This window comes from Lepisosteus oculatus, chromosome 8, assembly GCF_040954835.1.
Source record: "Lepisosteus oculatus isolate fLepOcu1 chromosome 8, fLepOcu1.hap2, whole genome shotgun sequence".
NCBI classification, from domain to species: Eukaryota; Metazoa; Chordata; class Actinopteri; order Semionotiformes; family Lepisosteidae; genus Lepisosteus; species Lepisosteus oculatus.
The window spans coordinates 3,187,816-3,206,988 of NC_090703.1; the positions used below are offsets into that span (position 1 = coordinate 3,187,816).

General features: G+C 48.1%; 3 protein-coding genes and 1 long non-coding RNA gene across 18 annotated transcripts in view; 1 reads left to right on the plus strand and 3 right to left on the minus strand.

Annotated features, from left to right (window-relative positions):
* ttc7b (tetratricopeptide repeat domain 7B) overlaps positions 1 to 4,414 on the minus strand; it is a 54,872-nt gene extending 50,458 nt beyond the window's left edge. For 2 of the 3 annotated variants that reach the window (XM_015350478.2, XM_015350477.2), the window contains exons 1-3: positions 4,191 to 4,414; positions 1,595 to 1,749; positions 764 to 932 (exon numbers count right to left, since the gene is read on the minus strand). In XM_015350478.2, coding sequence (XP_015205964.2) covers positions 764 to 932; positions 1,595 to 1,749; positions 4,191 to 4,311 — 445 coding nt within the window. In that variant the 5' untranslated portion in view covers positions 4,312 to 4,414. The remainder of the gene's footprint in view (positions 1 to 763; positions 933 to 1,594; positions 1,750 to 4,190) is intronic. The other variant, XM_006632134.3, reaches the window with a different exon arrangement.
* Positions 4,415 to 5,971: 1,557 nt separating this feature from the next.
* brms1la (BRMS1 like transcriptional repressor a) lies at positions 5,972 to 12,548 on the minus strand. Its single transcript, XM_006632135.3, has 10 exons — positions 11,982 to 12,548; positions 11,302 to 11,392; positions 10,973 to 11,100; positions 10,626 to 10,705; positions 10,355 to 10,451; positions 9,691 to 9,780; positions 9,015 to 9,079; positions 8,559 to 8,598; positions 7,947 to 8,073; positions 5,972 to 7,797 (listed from the first exon to the last, which is right to left on the minus strand). The coding sequence occupies exons 1-10, from the start codon at positions 12,115 to 12,117 to the stop codon at positions 7,680 to 7,682; spliced, it is 972 nt and encodes a 323-aa protein (XP_006632198.1). The 5' UTR covers positions 12,118 to 12,548; the 3' UTR covers positions 5,972 to 7,679.
* A 1,808-nt stretch (positions 12,549 to 14,356) lies between these two features.
* LOC138241005 (uncharacterized) lies at positions 14,357 to 14,839 on the minus strand. Its single transcript, XR_011190184.1, has 2 exons — positions 14,753 to 14,839; positions 14,357 to 14,581 (listed from the first exon to the last, which is right to left on the minus strand). It is a non-coding gene; the product is annotated as an uncharacterized lncRNA (long non-coding RNA).
* A 353-nt stretch (positions 14,840 to 15,192) lies between these two features.
* Positions 15,193 to 19,173, plus strand: part of ralgapa1 (Ral GTPase activating protein catalytic subunit alpha 1) — a 64,943-nt gene continuing 60,962 nt past the window's right edge. For all 13 annotated transcript variants that reach the window (XR_001478758.2, XM_015350327.2, XM_069193017.1 and 10 more), the window contains exon 1: positions 15,193 to 15,305. Coding sequence is in view for 12 of the 13 variants with exons in the window: in XM_015350327.2 (XP_015205813.2) it covers positions 15,200 to 15,305 (106 nt within the window). In the remaining variant the exon portion in view is untranslated. The remainder of the gene's footprint in view (positions 15,306 to 19,173) is intronic.

The window sequence follows — 19,173 nt, forward strand, 5'->3', positions numbered from 1 at the left end:
GGAATCGTACCGGGGACCCGGGAGCTGTGAAGCAGAAGCACTGACCGCCATGACTCAGTATCGCTGTGCTGCCGCAGACCTTCACCTGGGCACTGGAGAAAACCCCCGTCCGCGCAGCCACAAAGCCCATGTCTGCAGACTGCACGCTGCACGAGGATGAGAAACCCACACTTTGCACCCAGCTACCGCGGTTCCCAAAGGACACTCCTTCAAAAGGCTAAAAACATAAACACCGAAGAAGGCTCTACGGCCAAAATGTTGTGTTTTCTTTCTTCTTTTTTTCAGCATGGAACAAACCTATTACTTGTTCCTTTGCAGCCTACGCATGCTGACGCAGCTCCCCACCTAAAAACAGAAACGTCACGCCACTGGTTTGAAAACACAGAAACTGAACAGACCCCGGCCATACAAATGCAAAAACACATCCGGGTTGGTGAGAACACACGGGAGCTGCTGGCCCAGGGCTGCACCATCCAACACTACTGCTTCTGCTGCTCCAGGGTCCTGGATCGGATTGCGACTTGGGAATGTTCTCCGTGGGTTCTAGTTTAACTCCAGCTGCCAAGGACAGGCCGTGAACACTCCAGTGGAAGAAATTCCCACTGCATGCGGTTCTGCTGGCCCACAGAGAAACAGATTCAGGCGAGAGGGATGGACAGGGCTGCTTCCTCTCACCTGAGTCCCTGCCGATGTTCCGCTCTGGTTTGCTCAGCGGAACGGGCACCCCGCTGGGGTCGAGCTTGCGGCGTGGGGCAGGACTCACCTTTCGTGGCGTAAGCTTCCGCGATCATCGACAGGCGGTACATGGGGATCCCCACCAGCTGCACCTCATCCAGTCCCACCCTGGAGTAGATGCTGGTGGCCTCTCTGTAGTCCCCCTCCACGTAGCTCAGCTTGGCCATCAGCAGGTGGGCTTCCTGCATGTACTCAGACTTCGGGGAAACAAAACGCGTAACGTGCTGTAACTAAGAGCTGCTGCAAGCCGTCAAAGGGATTTCTGACTGGCATCGAATCATCTGGGAAGTAATGTGGCTGATGATAAGTCTATTCGCTCCCACCCACTGTGTATCAGGTGAAGCGTGTTACACCAGAGAGATGTTAATAACATGCAAGCTGCTGTAGTTAAACAGAGACCTTTTAAGTCCACAGAAAACCTGCTGGCTCACTTGCTAAGGTGATAAATATTTGGCCTTTAGAAGGGCAAAAGAGAAGAGCCGACGAACACCCTGTGTTCTGCATTAGATCGGGTAATATCAGCCATCCGAACTTCTCCCCGCCCCTCTCCACCCCATGGGCAGAGGAGAAGACGTTTTAGAGAGAAATCAGGGGTTGCATGATTTCTGCAGCTCTTGGAAGAAAAGCCAATTGGACCCAGCAGGCAACGAAGTCAGACGACTTCCAGCGCAACTAAGAGACCCAACACAGCGGGGCGAAGAGAGCTCAGAGCCGGTTGGGAAAGTGCTCAGCCTTTGTTTCTAGATTGCCGTTTTCAGTAAGGAGCGCTGAATTGAGGACTTCTCTAGTGCTCTTCACAGGTCGGTGACCCAAACTGCACCGGGACCGAGGACGTCCCCTCCCTCCCCTGCGGCCTCACCTTCAGGTTCCCTCGGTCCAGTGCGGCCGTCAGGTGCTTCCTGACCTCCACCAGCTGGGGCCTGGCCCCCCGTGGGCTGTAGCCCTGCTTGATGGGGTTCTCTTTCAGGTACTGCTGGAGCTTGGCCTCCCCCAGCAGCAGCTCCCCCAGGTCATCTGCCAGACAGACCACACCGCCGGTCAGAGTGCGCCCCCAGCGCCCCCAGGGTACCCCCAGGGTCGCCCGCTACAGGCACTCACACAGCCAATCCCAGCTGCTGCTTCCTTCCATCTGACTGCCTTCCTGTGTGCAATCTAGCAGAGGCTGGTAACACAGCATAGCTGCCTACTGGGGTTGTGCTCGTCATGCTTGTCAAACCTGTAATATTTCACATCGGTTCCCACACGTACTGTATGCCCATTTCAAACCATTTCAACCACTGATTCAAGTCCAGCTGTTGATGTCGTGATTGTTTTTCACCCTGTGATTCGGAAAGGGGGTAATAATGCTTGGCATTTTCAACAATTATTTAAAAACACCCTGTCTCCCTTGAAATTAACATAGAACTAACCTCAGTGTTAGCACAGCGTTTGCTAATTTTGTGGGATGCCCCTATTTCTTGTATTGTCAAACAAAGTTCTACAAGAGGATTAAAATAAAATGAACGTGCTGGTTCTTAAGAGTGAACGAAGCAATGGGAAGGAGTTAAACACCCCTTTTGGGAGCAAGACAAGGCTGTTCCTGAACACCCCACCAGTCCTGTTGATTCTACTTCAAAACCCACAGAACCATGCAAGTACTTTTTTTTCCCCTAGATACACAAATGAGGATTTTGCAACTCAGCTAAGAAAGCAGATGACGGATTATGCGTGTTATATGATGCTTATCCCCATGGGCTGAAATAATGGTCAGGAACACACATTCCAAGTCGGATTACAAATCCCAAAGTCTTGCTTGTACTGCCCTCATGTGTTCTAATCAGATTTAACATCAGCCTTCCAGCCTCCAGCGATGAGCATTTCAACCAAAAGTGCGAAAAATTCACACGTAAAACTGAAGATTTTGCACTAATCCGTCTTGTTTCACACATATGTCACAGCAGGAGAGAAATTAGACTATTTCCACGCAAATGTGTTCAAGGAGCTATCTGCAGAGGTTTAAGTGACAATAATGTGCGTTTTTAGAAGCAGCTTATGTTTGAGTTTCACTGCAGGTGTACATGGTCACTAAAGCAGGCAAACTGAACTTGTGCTACTCGACCTGTCATGATGTTAAGCCGGACAGATGCCCTGTGACTAGTCAAGGCATCACCATGTGAATTAGGTCAAGGGGCGACAGGCTCTGTAAGACCCTTTAAATACACGGATGTGAAATTCCTGAGCATTGCCAGCCAAGCCAGGGACTCCCAATACTGGACCCATTGCGTTTCTGAAGTCATTTAAAATTTCCGAAGTCTGAGTGGAAGAGAATGCCGTGCAAAGGTACCAGCCAGGCAGTGAAGCATTTAGCTCTGAGCTCGGCTGCAGTGCACGCCAGCAGGTGTTGGGGGGCCCCAGGGTCAGGAACGGGAGCCCCTGATCTCAGCGCATTATTGCTTTGCTCGATGTCCTCATGATTTATCCGGGATTCCAAATTCCACTTGCTATCCTGCACGGCCCCTACGCTTTACTTAAATAATGGCGGAAGCCAAACACAGCAGCAGATCATAACACTCCAGGACGTGAATTTAAAGCAACCCTGGTACCAAAAAGCCTGGTGGGTCTACAGCTCTTCAGTCCAGCTTCAGGGCCAGAGGGTTTCTGGTTTTCCTTCCAACTGAGACCTTAACGACATAACTGAAAGTACTTATTTGCTTGACTGGACAGTCTGAGGCCGTTCCCTGTTCTTAAGAAGCTGGAGACTGGGAGACCAAGAAAGGCTGTTGGACACAGTCCCCTGGGGCTCTCTGAAGACGTCTCTGCGGTCACCTGACCACACATCCGTAGGCGTCTTTCACTCATTGCAGTAGCTCGGGCTGTCCTACCGACCACTTGAAATTCACAGCTTACTACAGAAACTAGGAATATGACCATCACTGAATTTTAACTAGCGCTTAAAATGTGAACTATTTTTTCCTCTATGCAACCAGATGACAAAGCTCTTAATTATTTTCGAATAACACTAAAAGCAGCGATTCACACTTTTCTCGAGATTGTCTCATCATTACCGCGACAGCAAAGGTCTCACTACCTCAAACTTCAGCAAACACACAACTCTTTAAGAACAATTTTCACAAAAGCCCTTTTCTTCCAAGACCCACATCAACTGACAAGTTGAATGTCAGACTGTCTACCCCAGTGAGAATACTAAGTCTAATAAAAAAAAATTAGCCCACGGGATCAACCTATAAATATGAACAGGTAATGTTATTTATTTACGTTGTGCTCCCCAGCGAAAACACACTTTAAATAGCTGCGCGTCCAGGTTCAGTCACCAGATCTATGCCATTCATTTCGGCTGTCAGACCAGCTCCGCGCACTCCCCGGCAGCGCTTGCGTCAGGAAACGCCGAGGCTTCTCCCCGCTGCACAGGCCCCAAGCCGTACTTCCTCTACATATGGTCCCTTTGCGGTTCCTACCGTTTGATATTAGTTTGGCAGACAGCTGCCGAACCAGCTCCGGGATCCTGTCCCACTGGCCCTCGGACCGGCAGCGCTCGATCTCGGTCTCTAACCGGGACCCCGACTTTTTCGCTGCCATCTTTCCCCAGAAGCCGCGTACCGGGGGTCTAGAATGAGAGACCAAAACAAGCCGGGGTGGCAACAACGGCTTCACCGGGGGGAAACCAACAGAGTAAAACAGCGACACCCAACGGTCTGCGAATTAACAAATGATCCCTCAAATGACAATTACTGTATTTTACCGGATACTGGCTATTTTTTTAAAATTTAACATTTAACCTTAAGAAGGGGTCTGTCGTTTTGAATAAATACAACCCTTTATCCTCACAAATGGCTATAATACTTAACCACCAACGCATGACCACGTAAAAAGGGTGGTTAAATATCCGTCAATCCGAAAAGATTCCATAAGGAATCAATTTCAGTTATATTCTGATACGAAGGTGAAATTTGACTTAAAAGAGATTTTGATTATACTGGAAAGAATAGAATATCCCATGGGATAGGCCCACATCACACACGGTTCCAACTGGACGGCATTCCCGCCGTTCTCCAGATACAAGCGGATCCAGTTCTCATTCTGGATGCTGACAGACGGACAGGACAGGCTCAGAATCTCATTACTACTTTTGTTGTTGCTTTCAGTATGTATTTTACCCTACTGCCTGTACAGAACTATACGGGGTTGTTTGTATCGGCTACCAGCTGCATTCCATTATAGCCATTCCAGGAGCTCTGCAGGTGATCCCCAAAAACACCCAGGCCATCAGTCTGGATCAGGAATCCTTTTCTTTCCAGTACAATCTAGCACTCAAAGCAGTTATTTAACAAACACTGTAAGTCGTCTATAAAACTCACATCAGGGTTGTAAAAGACCACAGCTGGAGAATGCTGCAGTTTGTGGAACACTAATCTGTCCAAGGAGAATTGACCGCTTACATTTTTTCAGTTGGTCTTCTGCTAATTTCACGTCAGAGGGTCTCCTGTCAGCTTTTAACACTCTCAAGGGAGGAATCGGAGCTTCTGTTTTTCTGCAGGAGCACATTTTTTCAAATTAAAGTTCAGATGTCTCAAGACAAGCTGTCCTGACATCTGTTTGATCTTTAAAATGTAATGGGGGTGCTGGTGACTGCTTAACGGAAGAAAAAAACACTAAAAAAAGTCATTTCTGGACACGCTTTTTGGAGGCTTTGCACTGTAGCATTTTAATGTACCGATAAATTGTAACAATTAACATTTTAATAAAGGTTTAAAAACATGAATAAAAGAGGTAAGTTGCTTTTTCCATGTATTTTTCTTTCATCTGACTAAGGCATATTTCAGTAATTGTACATGCATTTTATATATGTCGAAATATGCTATACAAAAGTAAAACAATTGCATGGGGGAAAATGTGGTACTATATCAGAAGATTAGTTTATGTCATAACAATATCAATATTTTCAAATTATTAAATTTTCAAATTCCTCCAAACATAATTTTAACTATGAAATAATTACCAAAAGCCAGTTATATGTTAAACTTGTTTTGTCAAATAGGAAAAACAAATGTTTGCAAACTGGCTCTGTAAACACTGGAGTCTCAATCATAACTTTAGGTTATGTCAAGGACTTTCAAAGAAAATCCATGCTTCTTTTTAAAATCAGGCCTAGAAAAATGGGTCCCAGCAACTTCTGGTGATGAAAGTACTCATCTCAGCCTATCAACTGATCTTAAATAAACACAGAAAACAAAACCCCTTTTACAGTTTTGTACCTTTTGCAAAATTGCATGTTTCCCATTCATTTTATTGAATACATATTGAAATAACAATACATACTGAAATACCCAATACATTTTGAAATACCTGATACATGCTGAATTGCACTGGGTCACATTTGCAGTTTGTAATGCGTAAAAAATCCTGGGTGTCACACCCATGTCCACATGAACTGATGCAGCCTCACTGCGCACTGTGGCGGGGCACCAGTGAAAATAATGTGCACAGCACGGGGCCTTAACACAAAGGCAATACAGAATGAGGGGAGTTATTGTACAGCCATCACCATACTGAGAATAGCAGCAGTGAAACCAGTCAGCCCTTAATCGAGTACCACTGAACACGTCTTTAACATACACTTCAAGTCCATTCATGCGTTCATATTCACGATGGTAAAATAAATTGAAATTTGGCATGTCTTGAGTGCACCGCTCTGAAGGTTTTAATGTGGCACAGGGCAGGTACTGCCTTAGACAACATCTCCTCTGTACTTTACCAGGTGCAAAGGATTAAAGTACACATATACAGGACTCTCGGAGGAGTAACGGGTCCTGTACACATGCTACTAATAGGGACATTGGCCATGACAGGCGTCAGGTGGTATTTTAATACATGCAAGACGTCCAGTGCAGCAGGTACTCTAGAACCGTCGGGTAGGGTTAACATTTCCGTTTAACCTCTGCTGTCACCCTGCACATATAAAATAGAAGCAAACCTCATTCTCAGTTTCTAGTTCACAAGAACGTACACCGCGAACATGAAAGAAAAAAAAAGGCGAAAACTAGACCGACATAAGTATGTGACAATTCACGACTATTCAACCTGTGATTCCTAAGGACCGAAAAATAGGGACCTGTAGATGGTTAATTCAGTTTGTTCCCAGTAGACAGAATCCTACTCGACTTGTTTGGCACTGTATACAGGCCCTGTGGTATTTACAAGTGGGAGGCAAAGTTCAGTATTTGCATCAACCTGTTTGATACATTAATTATCCCTTTTTACATATTAGAAACGTCCTTTCCCATTCCCCTTGCACATTTTCACAGACTGGACTGCGGACGCCTCACACAGGCTCCAGAGGTCGATGAGCCGGGTGGCCAGTGCCTGAAAGCTTTAATACTGTACTGGAAGGAACACCGTAAAAGAAACCAGGAGCAGCAGTACTCTGTATGAGGTAAACATATCAACACTTCAAAAGCAAAGGAAAGACTCTTTACATGGAGGAGAGGAGACACGCTAGAGAGACTTTGAGACTGGCACGGAGTACGGGCAAGATCGAAATCGAGCAAGAGCAGCCACCAGAATGAGATTCGGGTATGCTTCTTCGTTTCCCACGCTCTCGCGTACTGGCAGTGGAGACAGAGGCGGCTCTTCGAGAGGAGTTTCCAGTGCTCGCTGCTGGAGGGAGGGAGTGCAGTCCAGTCTAAGTCTCTCCCCGGTTTCCCCAGCGACCGCAGCATCTCTCCCCCTCTCTGGCGGGATGGACGGCCTAGCGCAGACGCTACGACGGCAGGTTTGAAAACCCGGGGACTGCTACCCGCGAACACCTCACAGAGCAGCGGCACGCCGAAACGAGAAAACAAAACGGATCCGCGTTTAACAACAGAAAACGGTCTTTAGAACATGAGAAGACAGACGTAATGGCACGATGTCACATTCCCGTGGAGGAAACACAGGCCCAGGGATAACTAAGAGTGCTTTATGGTGTATTTGCCTTTCTGGAGCTGGGAAATGTATAGCTTAGATTTGCTGCCGTCCAGTCGTTTAAACCACACTTCATCATGGTTAATGGTTGTTATAATGGCACTACAAGGAAGAAATAGAGAAGGACGATTAAAAACAAAACAACTTCTTTGACAAACAGATTTACAGCACACACACACACACACAACAGTCTGGAAGACCTCCAAACCCTTTCGCGAACCAGTGAAGACAAGCCCGAGAGCAGACGTCACCTGGTGGGGTATTCGTCTTTCTTATCGATGCATATCGTCTGCCCCCGGCTGTACCACTCCCCGTCGTAGAACAGGCGCCCCTCCTCCGACCGCGCGCTGTGCTGGTGTTTGTCGCTCTTTGCTGGGACTGGGAGGCAGAAAGAGGCACGGTTTACAATGCACACCGGCGCTGTCAGGACAGGCCTCCAGAAGACACCCACAGACCCCAGCTTCTGAGACTCGATTCAAAATTCACACAAATACCCCTTCTCCTCCCTCCTCGCTTCTTCTGGAGCGTCAGTGCGCACAATAACCATAAAAGTGTGTGCTTCCTGTTCATTCTGATAACAAAAAACATGACCTTCTGTCATGTTATGTTGCTTTTTGTCATATTCAGTCTATTCGTTTTCAAAACAGGCCTCTAGGTCATAAAAGATGGAAACACGAATCACAGTCAGATCATCCCTTTCTCAAGGAGTGCTCCAGATGAGAGGCATCTTGCCATGACAGGCACTGAAAACCAGCCTCCCTAGGAAGAGAGCAAGTGCCTGGCACCCCAGGAGCACGAAAGGGAATGCAGCTGTGCGCGTGACCTGAAGAAAGGCAGATAAAGAAACACAAACTTGAACTCACCGTCGTGCTTTACTCTGTGCGGCCCCAAAGTCGCCATTGCCTAGAGCACATGAGACAAGACATTGAGGTACAGGGTGGGCATAGAAAACAAGCACACACAAGAGCCAGCGTTGCGGATCTCATTCTGGGGCAGGGAGTGTTCTATTCCTAACGGAAATAACCTTTCCCCTTCGGGGCTCACACCCGCCTTCCTTGGTTTAACCTCCCTCCTGCACTGCCTCTTTCTCTGTTGTGTTTTGTGTTGCTATAAGTCTTCTTCCTTGCTTTTTTCTTCAGGAAGGCAAGTCAGCCTCTGAGCTGTGCTAGCCCAAGGGTGCAACACAGATGTGCGATTTTTACTACCCACACATCGGCTGCAATATTACACAGGCTGTCCGGTTAGACTGCCGCTCTGAGTCTGCTGTACTGTAGAAGACGAGGTAGATTTGTTTTTTAAGCATCGTTCGTACCGCATACCTTCCTTATCGTAGTCCAGTCTTCAAGTACATCGAGGTCTTGCAGCATGTAAACGATATATGGTCGTGGGAACGTTAAAGTTAATGCACTGGGGGAAGCTGTATACAGAAGCTAATGCTTAAACCTAGAACTGATTTATACAGATACCAACTGGTTTTTCCAGTTTAGGATTTGCCAACGATAATCATTTGTGACCACAGCAATACCAGGTGGGAGAAACGCCTTCTGACCGCCCTCTTCCAGCAGCCGAAAGAGTCATATCGGCACACCCCCGATTGGGTCGTCCCGACCTCCCGTTCCCGAATCCCACTCGAACCCGAGACGCCTGACCCGCAGCTGGGGCGCGAGACCGACAGCATGCCCAGCTTGGTCACCGTCTGCGCCTGGGCACGCATGCAAGCCGAGCTGTGAAAACACACGCTTGCTGCCGCAGGCCAAGGTGAACTTTCAGGCCAACGAGAGCACGGGGTTTGCAATGTGACTCCAGAGAGCACCTGGAGCTGCTGCTCAGCACTCAGTCCTTTCTCACAGCCACAGCTGCCTCCCTGCTTCCACAGGCTCCAGCACAGCGCAGGACAGAGACACAGCAGCGTCCCGGCCTGGCGGCAGGCAGCCGCCGTCTCACGGCGCCCAAGGCGTCCGAAACTCCTGACTTAAGAAACACAGCGAAGGATATCGGAGACGACAATGGGCTTCTTCTTCTTGTCAGGGCTGAAGGGATCTTTCTTCTTGTTCTTCCTCGACTGCAGTTCATCGTTCCAGAGCTCTGCAACCATACAACCGAAAGGCTGTTTTTGTCCAACTGCCTGTTACTGTTTATCGAATTACTACAGGAGCTGACACAAAGCATCTGAGATCCAACTCAAACTACTATTTACAAATGCAGAAAACAAGTGGTAAACGTTCTGTGGAATTAACAGCCTTACAATTATAAAAGAGTGCATGCTGAAACCATGTTGAACCTTGAGTCACCCATAACTAATGACAGTTCTAGGCTCATTCCAGTCCCAACCCCTAGAATTCACCGTAATCCTGCAAATATATACGTATGTTTTAGTAACAGTACTGGACATGGGCAAAGACTTGGGGGCGTTACCCCACCACTAACTCATCCTGTCCCTACCCTTGCCTTTAACCAAATCTGTACCCTAAAATATGCCCACGTCCAGCAGAATTTACAACAGATGATACAAGCCCGAGGTTGCAATAAAATGCAATTGTGTTCGCTCCACTTCCAATACTCTGCCAAGCGGCACGGGGACTGGCGGGGAGGGGCCGGAGCCCGTGGCAGGCTGGGGCTGGCGTCGGTGGTGCTCCCAGCCCGCCTGGGTCAGACGTACCCGAGGTGATGTCAATACTGTGGCGGTCCTCTTCCAGGCGCCGGATCTTCTCTTCCAGCTCGTTCTGCACCGTGTCGAACAGGAGCAGCTTTTCGCTCTGAGCGAGGGAGGCAAGGAAAAAAAAACTGACTCGTCAGTCGAGTAGCCACGCCTCCCGACAGGTAAAACTCAGCTCGGGGAAAAAAAAAATCGCCATAACATAACATTCGTTTTCATTAAAACAGCCACTTAGTTACACAACTTCAGCGAGTACAGGGACTGGGTTCCTCACCTCCCAGTGCTGAAATGCCGCTTGGATCTCACAGTCATATTTGTTCTTCACCGATTCCAGACACAGCTCTCTGTAAATCCCTGGAGATGGGAGAGGAAAAGCAGTTTACAGCCTCCAGCTTAGACACCCTCCTGGAACGATCTTCCCTCTTTAGACCTTGATGGGTAGTTTGTGGGCCAACATTGCCCCGAGAGACATGGCATTCCACTCAAAAGAAAAAAACCCAGTGTATTTCTAAAAAAAAACGCTTGAATGCTCTCCGTGAGTGCAGGTTTGGAGAACAGAACAGGGCAGGGTTATAACACACAGCTGTCCTCCACAGCCCTGGAGTCAGGACTCACACACACCTGCCACCTTCGTCCTGATCTGCATATTCTCCTGCAGAGTGGCCAGGGGCTCCAGGTACTCTGGTGCCTTTCCTGCTATGACTTCTTGCAGTTTGGCATCCACCTGGCTGAGCCTTTCCTTATACAGCCTAAACAGAAGGGAGACAAAAGGAAATGAGCATCTTCCTACCCATTCAGCTTGTCTTCCACAGATCCTGCGGCTTCCTGAAAACTCCCCCCTTCAGAGAGTGGCAGCGTCCCTTACTCGAGTTTAAAAGTGGTAAAGTGGGTATTGAAGGCAAGACATTTTAGCGCCTCGTTCATTAAAAGCGCAACGCCGATCTCCTTACTGGTCTTTGAGGTCCGTGAACTGTTTCTCCAGGTTGGTCATTTCGTCTAAGCACTCCATTCTCCTCCGCTCGCAGTCTTCATCGTCCATCTCTGCTCCGTGCACGAAAAGAGACACACAGAAACAAGTAAGTCCGGCTTCACGCACAAGGCGAATCTCCCAACCATTACAGCCACAGTATCGCTCTACATATTGGCAGGAGCTACAGATCTGGGGAGGGAACGGGTGGTCATTGCGCTCCAAAGCACTTTGCAAAAACTAAAACACGTGGAGCTAGCAGGTCGGAGATTTCCGAAGCCGTCACAAACTAACTCCCGAGCAGTAACGGCGCACCGGGCGGCGTGACAGCTCCGGTCCTGCAGATGCGCTCGCGTGTGTCCAGCGGCTACAGATGCGCCCCCCCATGATTAACACTTCGGGTCCCCGGGCGGCGGCACGAGAAGCTCGGGGCGAACCGGGGGAGACCCCCTCCGACCGCAGAGAAGCAAAGCAAGACCGGCGCTAAAACCCCTGGGTCCGCAGCTGAAAACAGAAACCCCCTCGGCACCGCTCCAGCAGAGGCGAGTGTCTCTGTGCTCCCCGGGGTGAGCCATGCTATCGATCGGTACAGGCGGACCGGACGTGATCGACGTGGCTCAGGCAACATTTCTCGGGAGCTGAAGCGATCGGCGGCCACCCCACCTGAACTGTCTCCATCTTCAGACACGGACGAGCTGTCGGTGTCCTCCTCGTCCGAAGTGCTCCCCTCTTGCTCCGGGTAGTCCACCTCCATTTCTTCGTGGTTGCTTTCCTTTTTGTCCCGCGAATGCACCGGCATCGCCCCTTCGGTGTACCCTAAATACCGGCTGGCAAAACCCGCAAAAACTCACCGGTCCCCCTGTTTGCAAAAAAATAAACAGACGCAAAAATGCCAGTGACTGACAACAGCCTGGCGAATTTCAGATTTTGAGCTGCAAATACGGACTCTAACAATGGCCAATCACACACAACTGGAGAAATAGACCTCTCGATTCGACCAACCCACTCCAAAAAGGGATACGTTTAATGTAAGACAAGGATGGTTGACTGGCGCGTTTTTGTTGTTTTTTTTCTTGTTTTTCCTTTGGTTTTCTGGGACTTGTAGTCTTATGAGCCATGTGATTAGGTTGAAGGCGGCGGGACAAGGGAGGGGTTGAACTACATTTTCCAAAAGTCTGTTTTTCACTTTGCAAACGCCACGGCCCACTTCCGGGGTTGATGTGACATAACCGCATTCAAGAGCATGACGATTTCCCCTGTTCGGTTATCCCCGGAATACTTCGGGTAATTCCGATTTGATGTGGGCGGTGCCAGCCCAGACATTATTTATCGAGTTAACAGCAAGTGATTTCTTAGCACCTCAAGTCAAGCAGTGCGCTTGGTACGACTCAACAATCCACAAACCAAAAGGAAACTCAAGCTCCACAGCATAACATTCTGCTGCTTTAACATCTTAAACGAAATTTTTAGAGAGCAGTTCATTCTGCCTCAGAGTGGGCCTCCCAAATGTGTATTTGTAAGGGTTTAAAATAAACAAAGACATTTACTGTACTGTAAAAGGGAGATCTTTTTCCCCAAGGTTGCTATTATGCTTTTGATTTTATCGCAATGTTTACCGTTTTGTATCTGGGTACTGTACAGTGAAATGCTATTGAGAAAGAGAATTTCATTCTGTGAAAGATGACTGACTGGTGTTGTACACTGTATGTATGTTAATGCTGTATGTTAATTCCTTACACCTATATAGCGCTTTTCTGCACACTCCACTAAAAGCGCTTTACAGGTAATGGGGATCCCCTCCATCACCACCAGTGTGCAGCCCCACCTGGATGATGTGCCAGAACGCTCCCCACACACCAGCTCTCAGTGGGGAGGAGAGCAGAGTGATGAAGCCAGTTCAGAGATGGGGATTATTTGGAGGCCATGATTGGTAAGGGCCAATGGCAAATTTGGCCAGGACACTGGAGTTACACCCTTACCTTTTTGAGAAACACCCTGGGATTTTTAATGACCACAGAGAGTCAGGACCTCGGTTTTGGATCTCATCTGAAGGAACGCGCCTTTTTCACTATACTGGGGAATCAGGACACACATAGACCGCAGGGTGAGCGCCCCCTGCTGGCCCCACTGACACTTCTTCCAGCAGCCTCAGCTTTCCCAGGAGTCTCCCCTCCAGGTACTGGCCAGGCTCACACCTGCTGAGCTCCAGTGGGTTGCAGGGTGATATGGCTGCTGGACATCTTATGTATCTTAGTGTTCAGTGTGCAGTTTAACAAAAACATGTATTTTTTCAGTCACACAGGGGATATTCCATGTCCTCTTGGTTGTGGTTTCTGGGTGCAATATGCTGGCTAATAAGGAACCCGAGCCTCCAAACAAACCCCGTCTCCGAAAGGATCAAAACAAATGGGTGTGAGAAACGTGACTCTGGGCTCTTGGCCAGGCTGGCACAGCGGCGCCGTGTGAGCAATCCCACCACACGAGTGGGTTCGATTCGGGCTTCGAGCCCCTGTGGCCGGTGACGGACCGGTGACCTGTCCAAGGTGTGGTCCCAGTGTAGAAATACACCATCAGGACGGAGGGTGTGCATTGAATGTCTTTCGAAAGAAAAAAAAACAGGTCTGAAAGTATAGCCAATACGATTTCTTTCCTCGCGATCGTATTATCTTGCTCTGCTGTCGATTTCTCAGCCTCACCACAGGAGTGTGGTTGTGGTACAAAAGGCCAGGCAGCAGGGTTTGGGAAGCTTTTACAAAAATGGGACCCAGCAGTACCTCTCCGCACAGATTCCCAGCGAGCTGTAGTCCGAGAGCCGGCGCCTCACGCAGTTCCAATGTAATATACGGAAACTTCCTTTCACCACGAAAGCAAGGGAAATACCAGACGTCCACTGTAAAATTCGGTTGTGCCACATAAACCAGGACTGCCTCACGCTTGCTTGAACTAGACATTATAATTGATTGACGATCAGGCTGTTAATACTGAGGTGTACGTTAAATCTTTGTCGCCACGATCCGCACAAACGTATTTAAAAGTACTCGAAGCAAGATAGTTTTATTCAGTGTAGTAACGTATTAAACACATTTTAAAAACATAGACAATTCTGTGGTGTTCACATTGTTTTCTCTTCCACAAGGATGCGTTGGAAAGCACTCGGAATAGACGGGCTTCGCGGCCCTGCAGCTCCGTACCGGCGCAGAAATGCCCCCCCGCCCCCGGGTATCCTCTTCTTCGCAGAACAGGGTGTTTCAGGCGCCCCGAAACTAGACAAAAGAAAAAAAATACGGTCGCCAAAATGAAATCGGCGGATGCTGAAGAGCAGTGAACGAGAAACGCACAGCGTGGCGAGGTTTCCATGACAACTGGCACCTCCGCTCTTGCCAATGACCCCCCCAAAAAAACAAAACAAAAACAAATCCAAGTCTTATACTGACGCGCTTTGCCTCTCGCCTCGTCTCTAAAGAGATGGGCGGCTGTCCTGCTCCGAGAACAGCGTGCTCTCGAAGCACGTTTGACCCGAGATGTAGTTCGAGTCGGTGGGGTTGGATTGCTCTGACTTCCATTGAGTTGTTTTTCCTCCTGAGCGCTCCGCCATGTTTGGAGACATTAGTGCTGTTTGGGGCGAGAGGTGTGTTGCTCTCTGAGGAGGGAAGGACCGCTTCCGATGACATTTTTGTTTCCCCTGCAAAATGCACACCTACCCTGTGCGTTTTATTTATTTATTGACTTTTTATAGCCCGCGGAGGCATGTGAATTCGTGTCCTTTTAAACGTTAACGGACCCCAGACCTCCTCTTTTTTTTAAAAAAAAAAACAAAAACATACACGAAGATTTCCTAGGGGCTGGCTCCTTCCACCGGACTTTCCCTGTCTGCTTTCGGGATGTTTTCTAAAAAACCGCATGGGGACGTCAAAAAATCCACACAGAAGGTGCTGGACCCCAAGAAAGACGTCCTGACCCGCCTGAAGCACCTGCGGGTTGTGATAGGTGAGTCTGCTGCAGGTCTGCGGACATGCCGTCTGTGGGACAGCGGGGCAGGGGGATAACCCCTGTCCCCCCGAAAGCATGGCCGGGGGTCTCTGGAACCGCAGCCGGCGAGCCCTGGGCTATTCCCGCAGGGCCTGTGAGTGAGCCAGCCTGCCCCTCGCCCGTCGGCTTATCGGTCCCCGTGGGCTACAAGTCGGGCTGTGTCGATTCGGCGGCTCCCCCGAGCGTGTTCATTTGTTTTTGTTGTGTCGGGCTGAAGGAGAAATGTTTGCGAGTGTGTTTTCCCCCTTTTTCCGGGGGTGGGGTTGTGTGATACGCTGTCCTCCCCGGGTGAGAGTGCTGTGATTCGCAGAGCACCCCCGGAGTGCGGAGTGGAGATGGCAGGGCGTCCGGCTCCCGTCTCCGGAGGGCTGGTCGCTTGTACCTGCTGGCCGGGGTGTCCCGGGCTGGGAATACAGCGTGTGACCTCACCCCTCTTATAATGGGCTTGACCCGAGGGCTGCCTTCACTGTGTTTTATATGCCCTGTGCATAGTTTATCATGGGAGAAAACAATTCGCTGCTTTGCCATTTCTGTTGTATAGAAGTTACAACATATTTTGGGATAAAAAACAAAACAAATTAGGCATACTGTTTGTATTAGTTCAGGTGTGGAGCTGCGTCAGCATGCGTAGGCTACAAAGGAACGAGTAATAGGATTATTCCATGCTGAAAAGAGAAGAAAGAAAACACAGTATCACACACTGTATGATAAGTCAGTGGGCAACAATGAAGGGTACAGTATGTAGGCAGACCTTGATGTAGTATTCTCCAAGCTTCTCCAAAACGCACAAAACAATTCCTCCGTCTGGTGGAAATTCATTGTTTATTAATGGTCATGCCAAGCGTGTGTGTCCCTAAGAGCAGATTCTGCTTCACAGGCCAAATAAGAAACCCAGTGGCAAGTAACTCCGGACAGCTGGATGAGTTCAATGGTTGTTTCCTGAGCACCGAGCTGCACGCTGTCTGCCATGACAGTTAACAGTGGGGGAATGGACACGAGTGTCTTTGTGATCAGACAGTTGGCGCACCTGCAGCACTTGAGCCGCTGCACTTCCTATGAACAGCAGTCTCCTGAAGGGTTTTCTTTGTCAAGAAAGTCAGATGAAAGAGAATAGCAGGCCTCCTCTGTCAGACAGACTGAAAGCTCAGGTAGCAACTTCAAAGACCTCCTGACTGTGAGCTGTTGTCAGCTTGTCCAGATACTGCCTGGTGCTGTTTTAAATTGGAAGTAAAGCAATTAACACGAACAGGCTGTCAGTCAGTTGGGGTCGTCTTTCCCGTGGGTCTTCGGTTTCTGGCACCGAAAAGGTAACTGCACTGATCACGAGCCACATTCGCCCAGTCAAGAGCAGCCTAGCTAATCTTTGCTTTCAGTTCTGTCCGGTTACAGGATATTGCTATGGGCATCCTGTAGCAGTTGGGTCGAGATCGGGAACCACCCTATTCCTTTAACACAGGAGATCTGCAAGTGCTGTTCCCGGTCCCACGTAGTCGCAGGCCGATGTGCAGGGTTGTTCCTGTACAGCAGTCATCGGTGTGCTGTGCTATCGCAGAGCAGCCTGCTTTGTTGCATTGCTCTGACTAATTGGACGAGGGGCCGGTAGAGAAAAGCACTGTGGAAATTAGTTTTTGATGACAGCCTGATGGGTGTGGGATTGTAGTTCCTTCTGATGAAGAGGATCAGTTCCTCTGTCTTCTCATTTGGCTGTTGTGTTCAAAAGAGCTCATGCAGAGCCAGAAGTGATGATTCCTCAATGCTGATGGGATCTAGGTTTGTTGCAGACCTTGAGGTTTCTGCATAGGCTTTGTGGAGTGGGAGCTCAAAGTTTCACCTGGAGCTGCAGAAACTCCCCGGTGGCCCGCTGAAATGGGCTGTAGATTAGCATTTAAGCCCAGCCCCAGCCTGTGTAATCCAGAACCACAGCAGCTCTGTCAGATAAAGGCACAGCAGGAGTCTGTGCTGGGAAGGAGGGGAAACTGTAGGCTGCTCTCGAACATAGGAGGGGACTGAGAAAAAAATCCCCCGAGCAGCTGAGCTGAGCTGCTTCCTACATGGGAAAGTGTCGTGTATTGGAAGTTTGTGTTCACACTTTAATACACTTGAATTCCACACTACAGACATGTTTGTTTTTATATTTCTTGTTCTGTTTATTTAGTAAATATGGGAGATTAGCCTTTTAGGGTAGTATTTTAATTTAGTGTAATATCTATATTGAACTAGGTGTCTACATAGATGTGGTTTAAATTGATTGTATGAAGTTAATGTATAGTTTGTTATGTGAAATAGTTTTGTTGTTTGTGCAGTGTTGTGATATGGCATGTTCCTTCAGTACTGACTTGGCCAGCCACATGTCTCCTTCAGGATTCAATCCCAAGCACTGTGCTATTGACCTGCTTTTCCAGATCGGGCCCAGACTGCTAACAGTGCCCACACTGCAGTCTTATAATAGGAATTCCGTAAATCAAGAAATAGTGGTAGATAAACTTGGACGTGTTTTATAATCCCCGTGAACTCATGGCGAAATGTATTTTTGTGCACGTTATTCCGCTGGGAGCTGGGGTGAGCTGGGCAGATACAAATTGGATTGTGTTCTTTTTGAATTGGAAGGATTTGGGGCTGGAACTGGCCGATCGCTTTGAAACGGCCTGTGGGAAGTGATTGTTACTGCTCCGTTGAGGTCGGAAGCAGAGAAGGGCAGGAGAACGACGTGCCTTGCTGCAGCCCTGGATGGACATGCATAGCGCTGTGGAGAGCCGTGATGGGCAGGGCACCAGTGCCCTGATGTGATATCTAGTACTGTAAACCTCCAGGAAAGCCAATCTAATTGGAATGTAATTACAAGGGGCAGTTCTAGACCTTCAAATAATGCAACTTCCTCTGCTTTACTTACAGCGGTGCTTTACTGCATAGTAAATCAGTGCTGGCACATGAGCTAGTTATCTCCTCAGTGCGTGCCTCAGTCGTTGAATGGCCTCTCCTCCTTCACACTGAGGTTTTTACAGAAGGAGCTCGTTGCCCGAAGGCAGGTGGTAGCTGTTCAGCCAGTTTTATGTGGCTTGCTTTTTATGGGCTTTTCTGAACTTTTGAAATATACGTATGTATACTTTAAGTGTTTCAAGTATGCGGAGCAAGTGAACTATTAAACGTCGCTAGTGGCAATTTGCTGTATAATTCATTTTCTGTGAATGTCCATTATGAGATTCTTATGACAGACTAGGGGAGATTGAACAGCCCACAGCTGGACTGACTTGCAGTATGTGCTCACCAGACTTGTTAAGTTAATGTACCACCCACAGAGAAAAGTATGAAGGGATTTTTATCAAGATGTCCTTTTAACAACACTTCACCACTGTAAGTTAAAGTAACTAGCCTAGTACCTGCTTTGTTGAACTGACATTCCATTAATAAATTAATTATTACTCCAACCAGCTTTTAGATTCAAAGGAAACATGAAATACCATAGGTCTATTTCTTTTAGAAGTATTTGTTTCTAAATAGTTATCAGTATCCAGTATGTTCTCATCTTTCCTTTGATAAAATGTATGAACAATAGTACACAGTACATTTAGACAATTTAACTTTCTAATGAATTTTATTTATGTTACTGGATTGCACTGGATACATATTTTTCTTCCAGGCTTGTTATTTTCTCAGTTCTAAAGTGAATTCATCTCTTAATATATCTGAAACAAAAAAAGCTTGAGAGAACTAGTTGTAACTGGTGATGCTTGAATTCCCTCTAATTGTCTGTTTGGGGAATTTGGTCTGTCTTATGCCTCTGTCTGCTCTGCTGCACTGTGCAAGGATTTTTCTTGTCTGTGCTGTG

Bases quoted from the DNA above. Each gene is read 5' to 3' on its own strand.
- brms1la (XM_006632135.3), bottom strand. From the start codon at position 12,117: ATGCCGGTGCATTCGCGGGACAAAAAGGAAAGCAACCACGAAGAAATG. The intron at 10,706-10,972 runs GTGTGTGTGAGT...TCCCATCTCCAG, and splicing joins GATCAGGACGAAGGTGGCAG to GGATTTACAGAGAGCTGTGT. The intron at 8,599-9,014 runs GTATGCGGTACG...CATGTGCTCTAG, and splicing joins ACTGGACTACGATAAGGAAG to GCAATGGCGACTTTGGGGCC.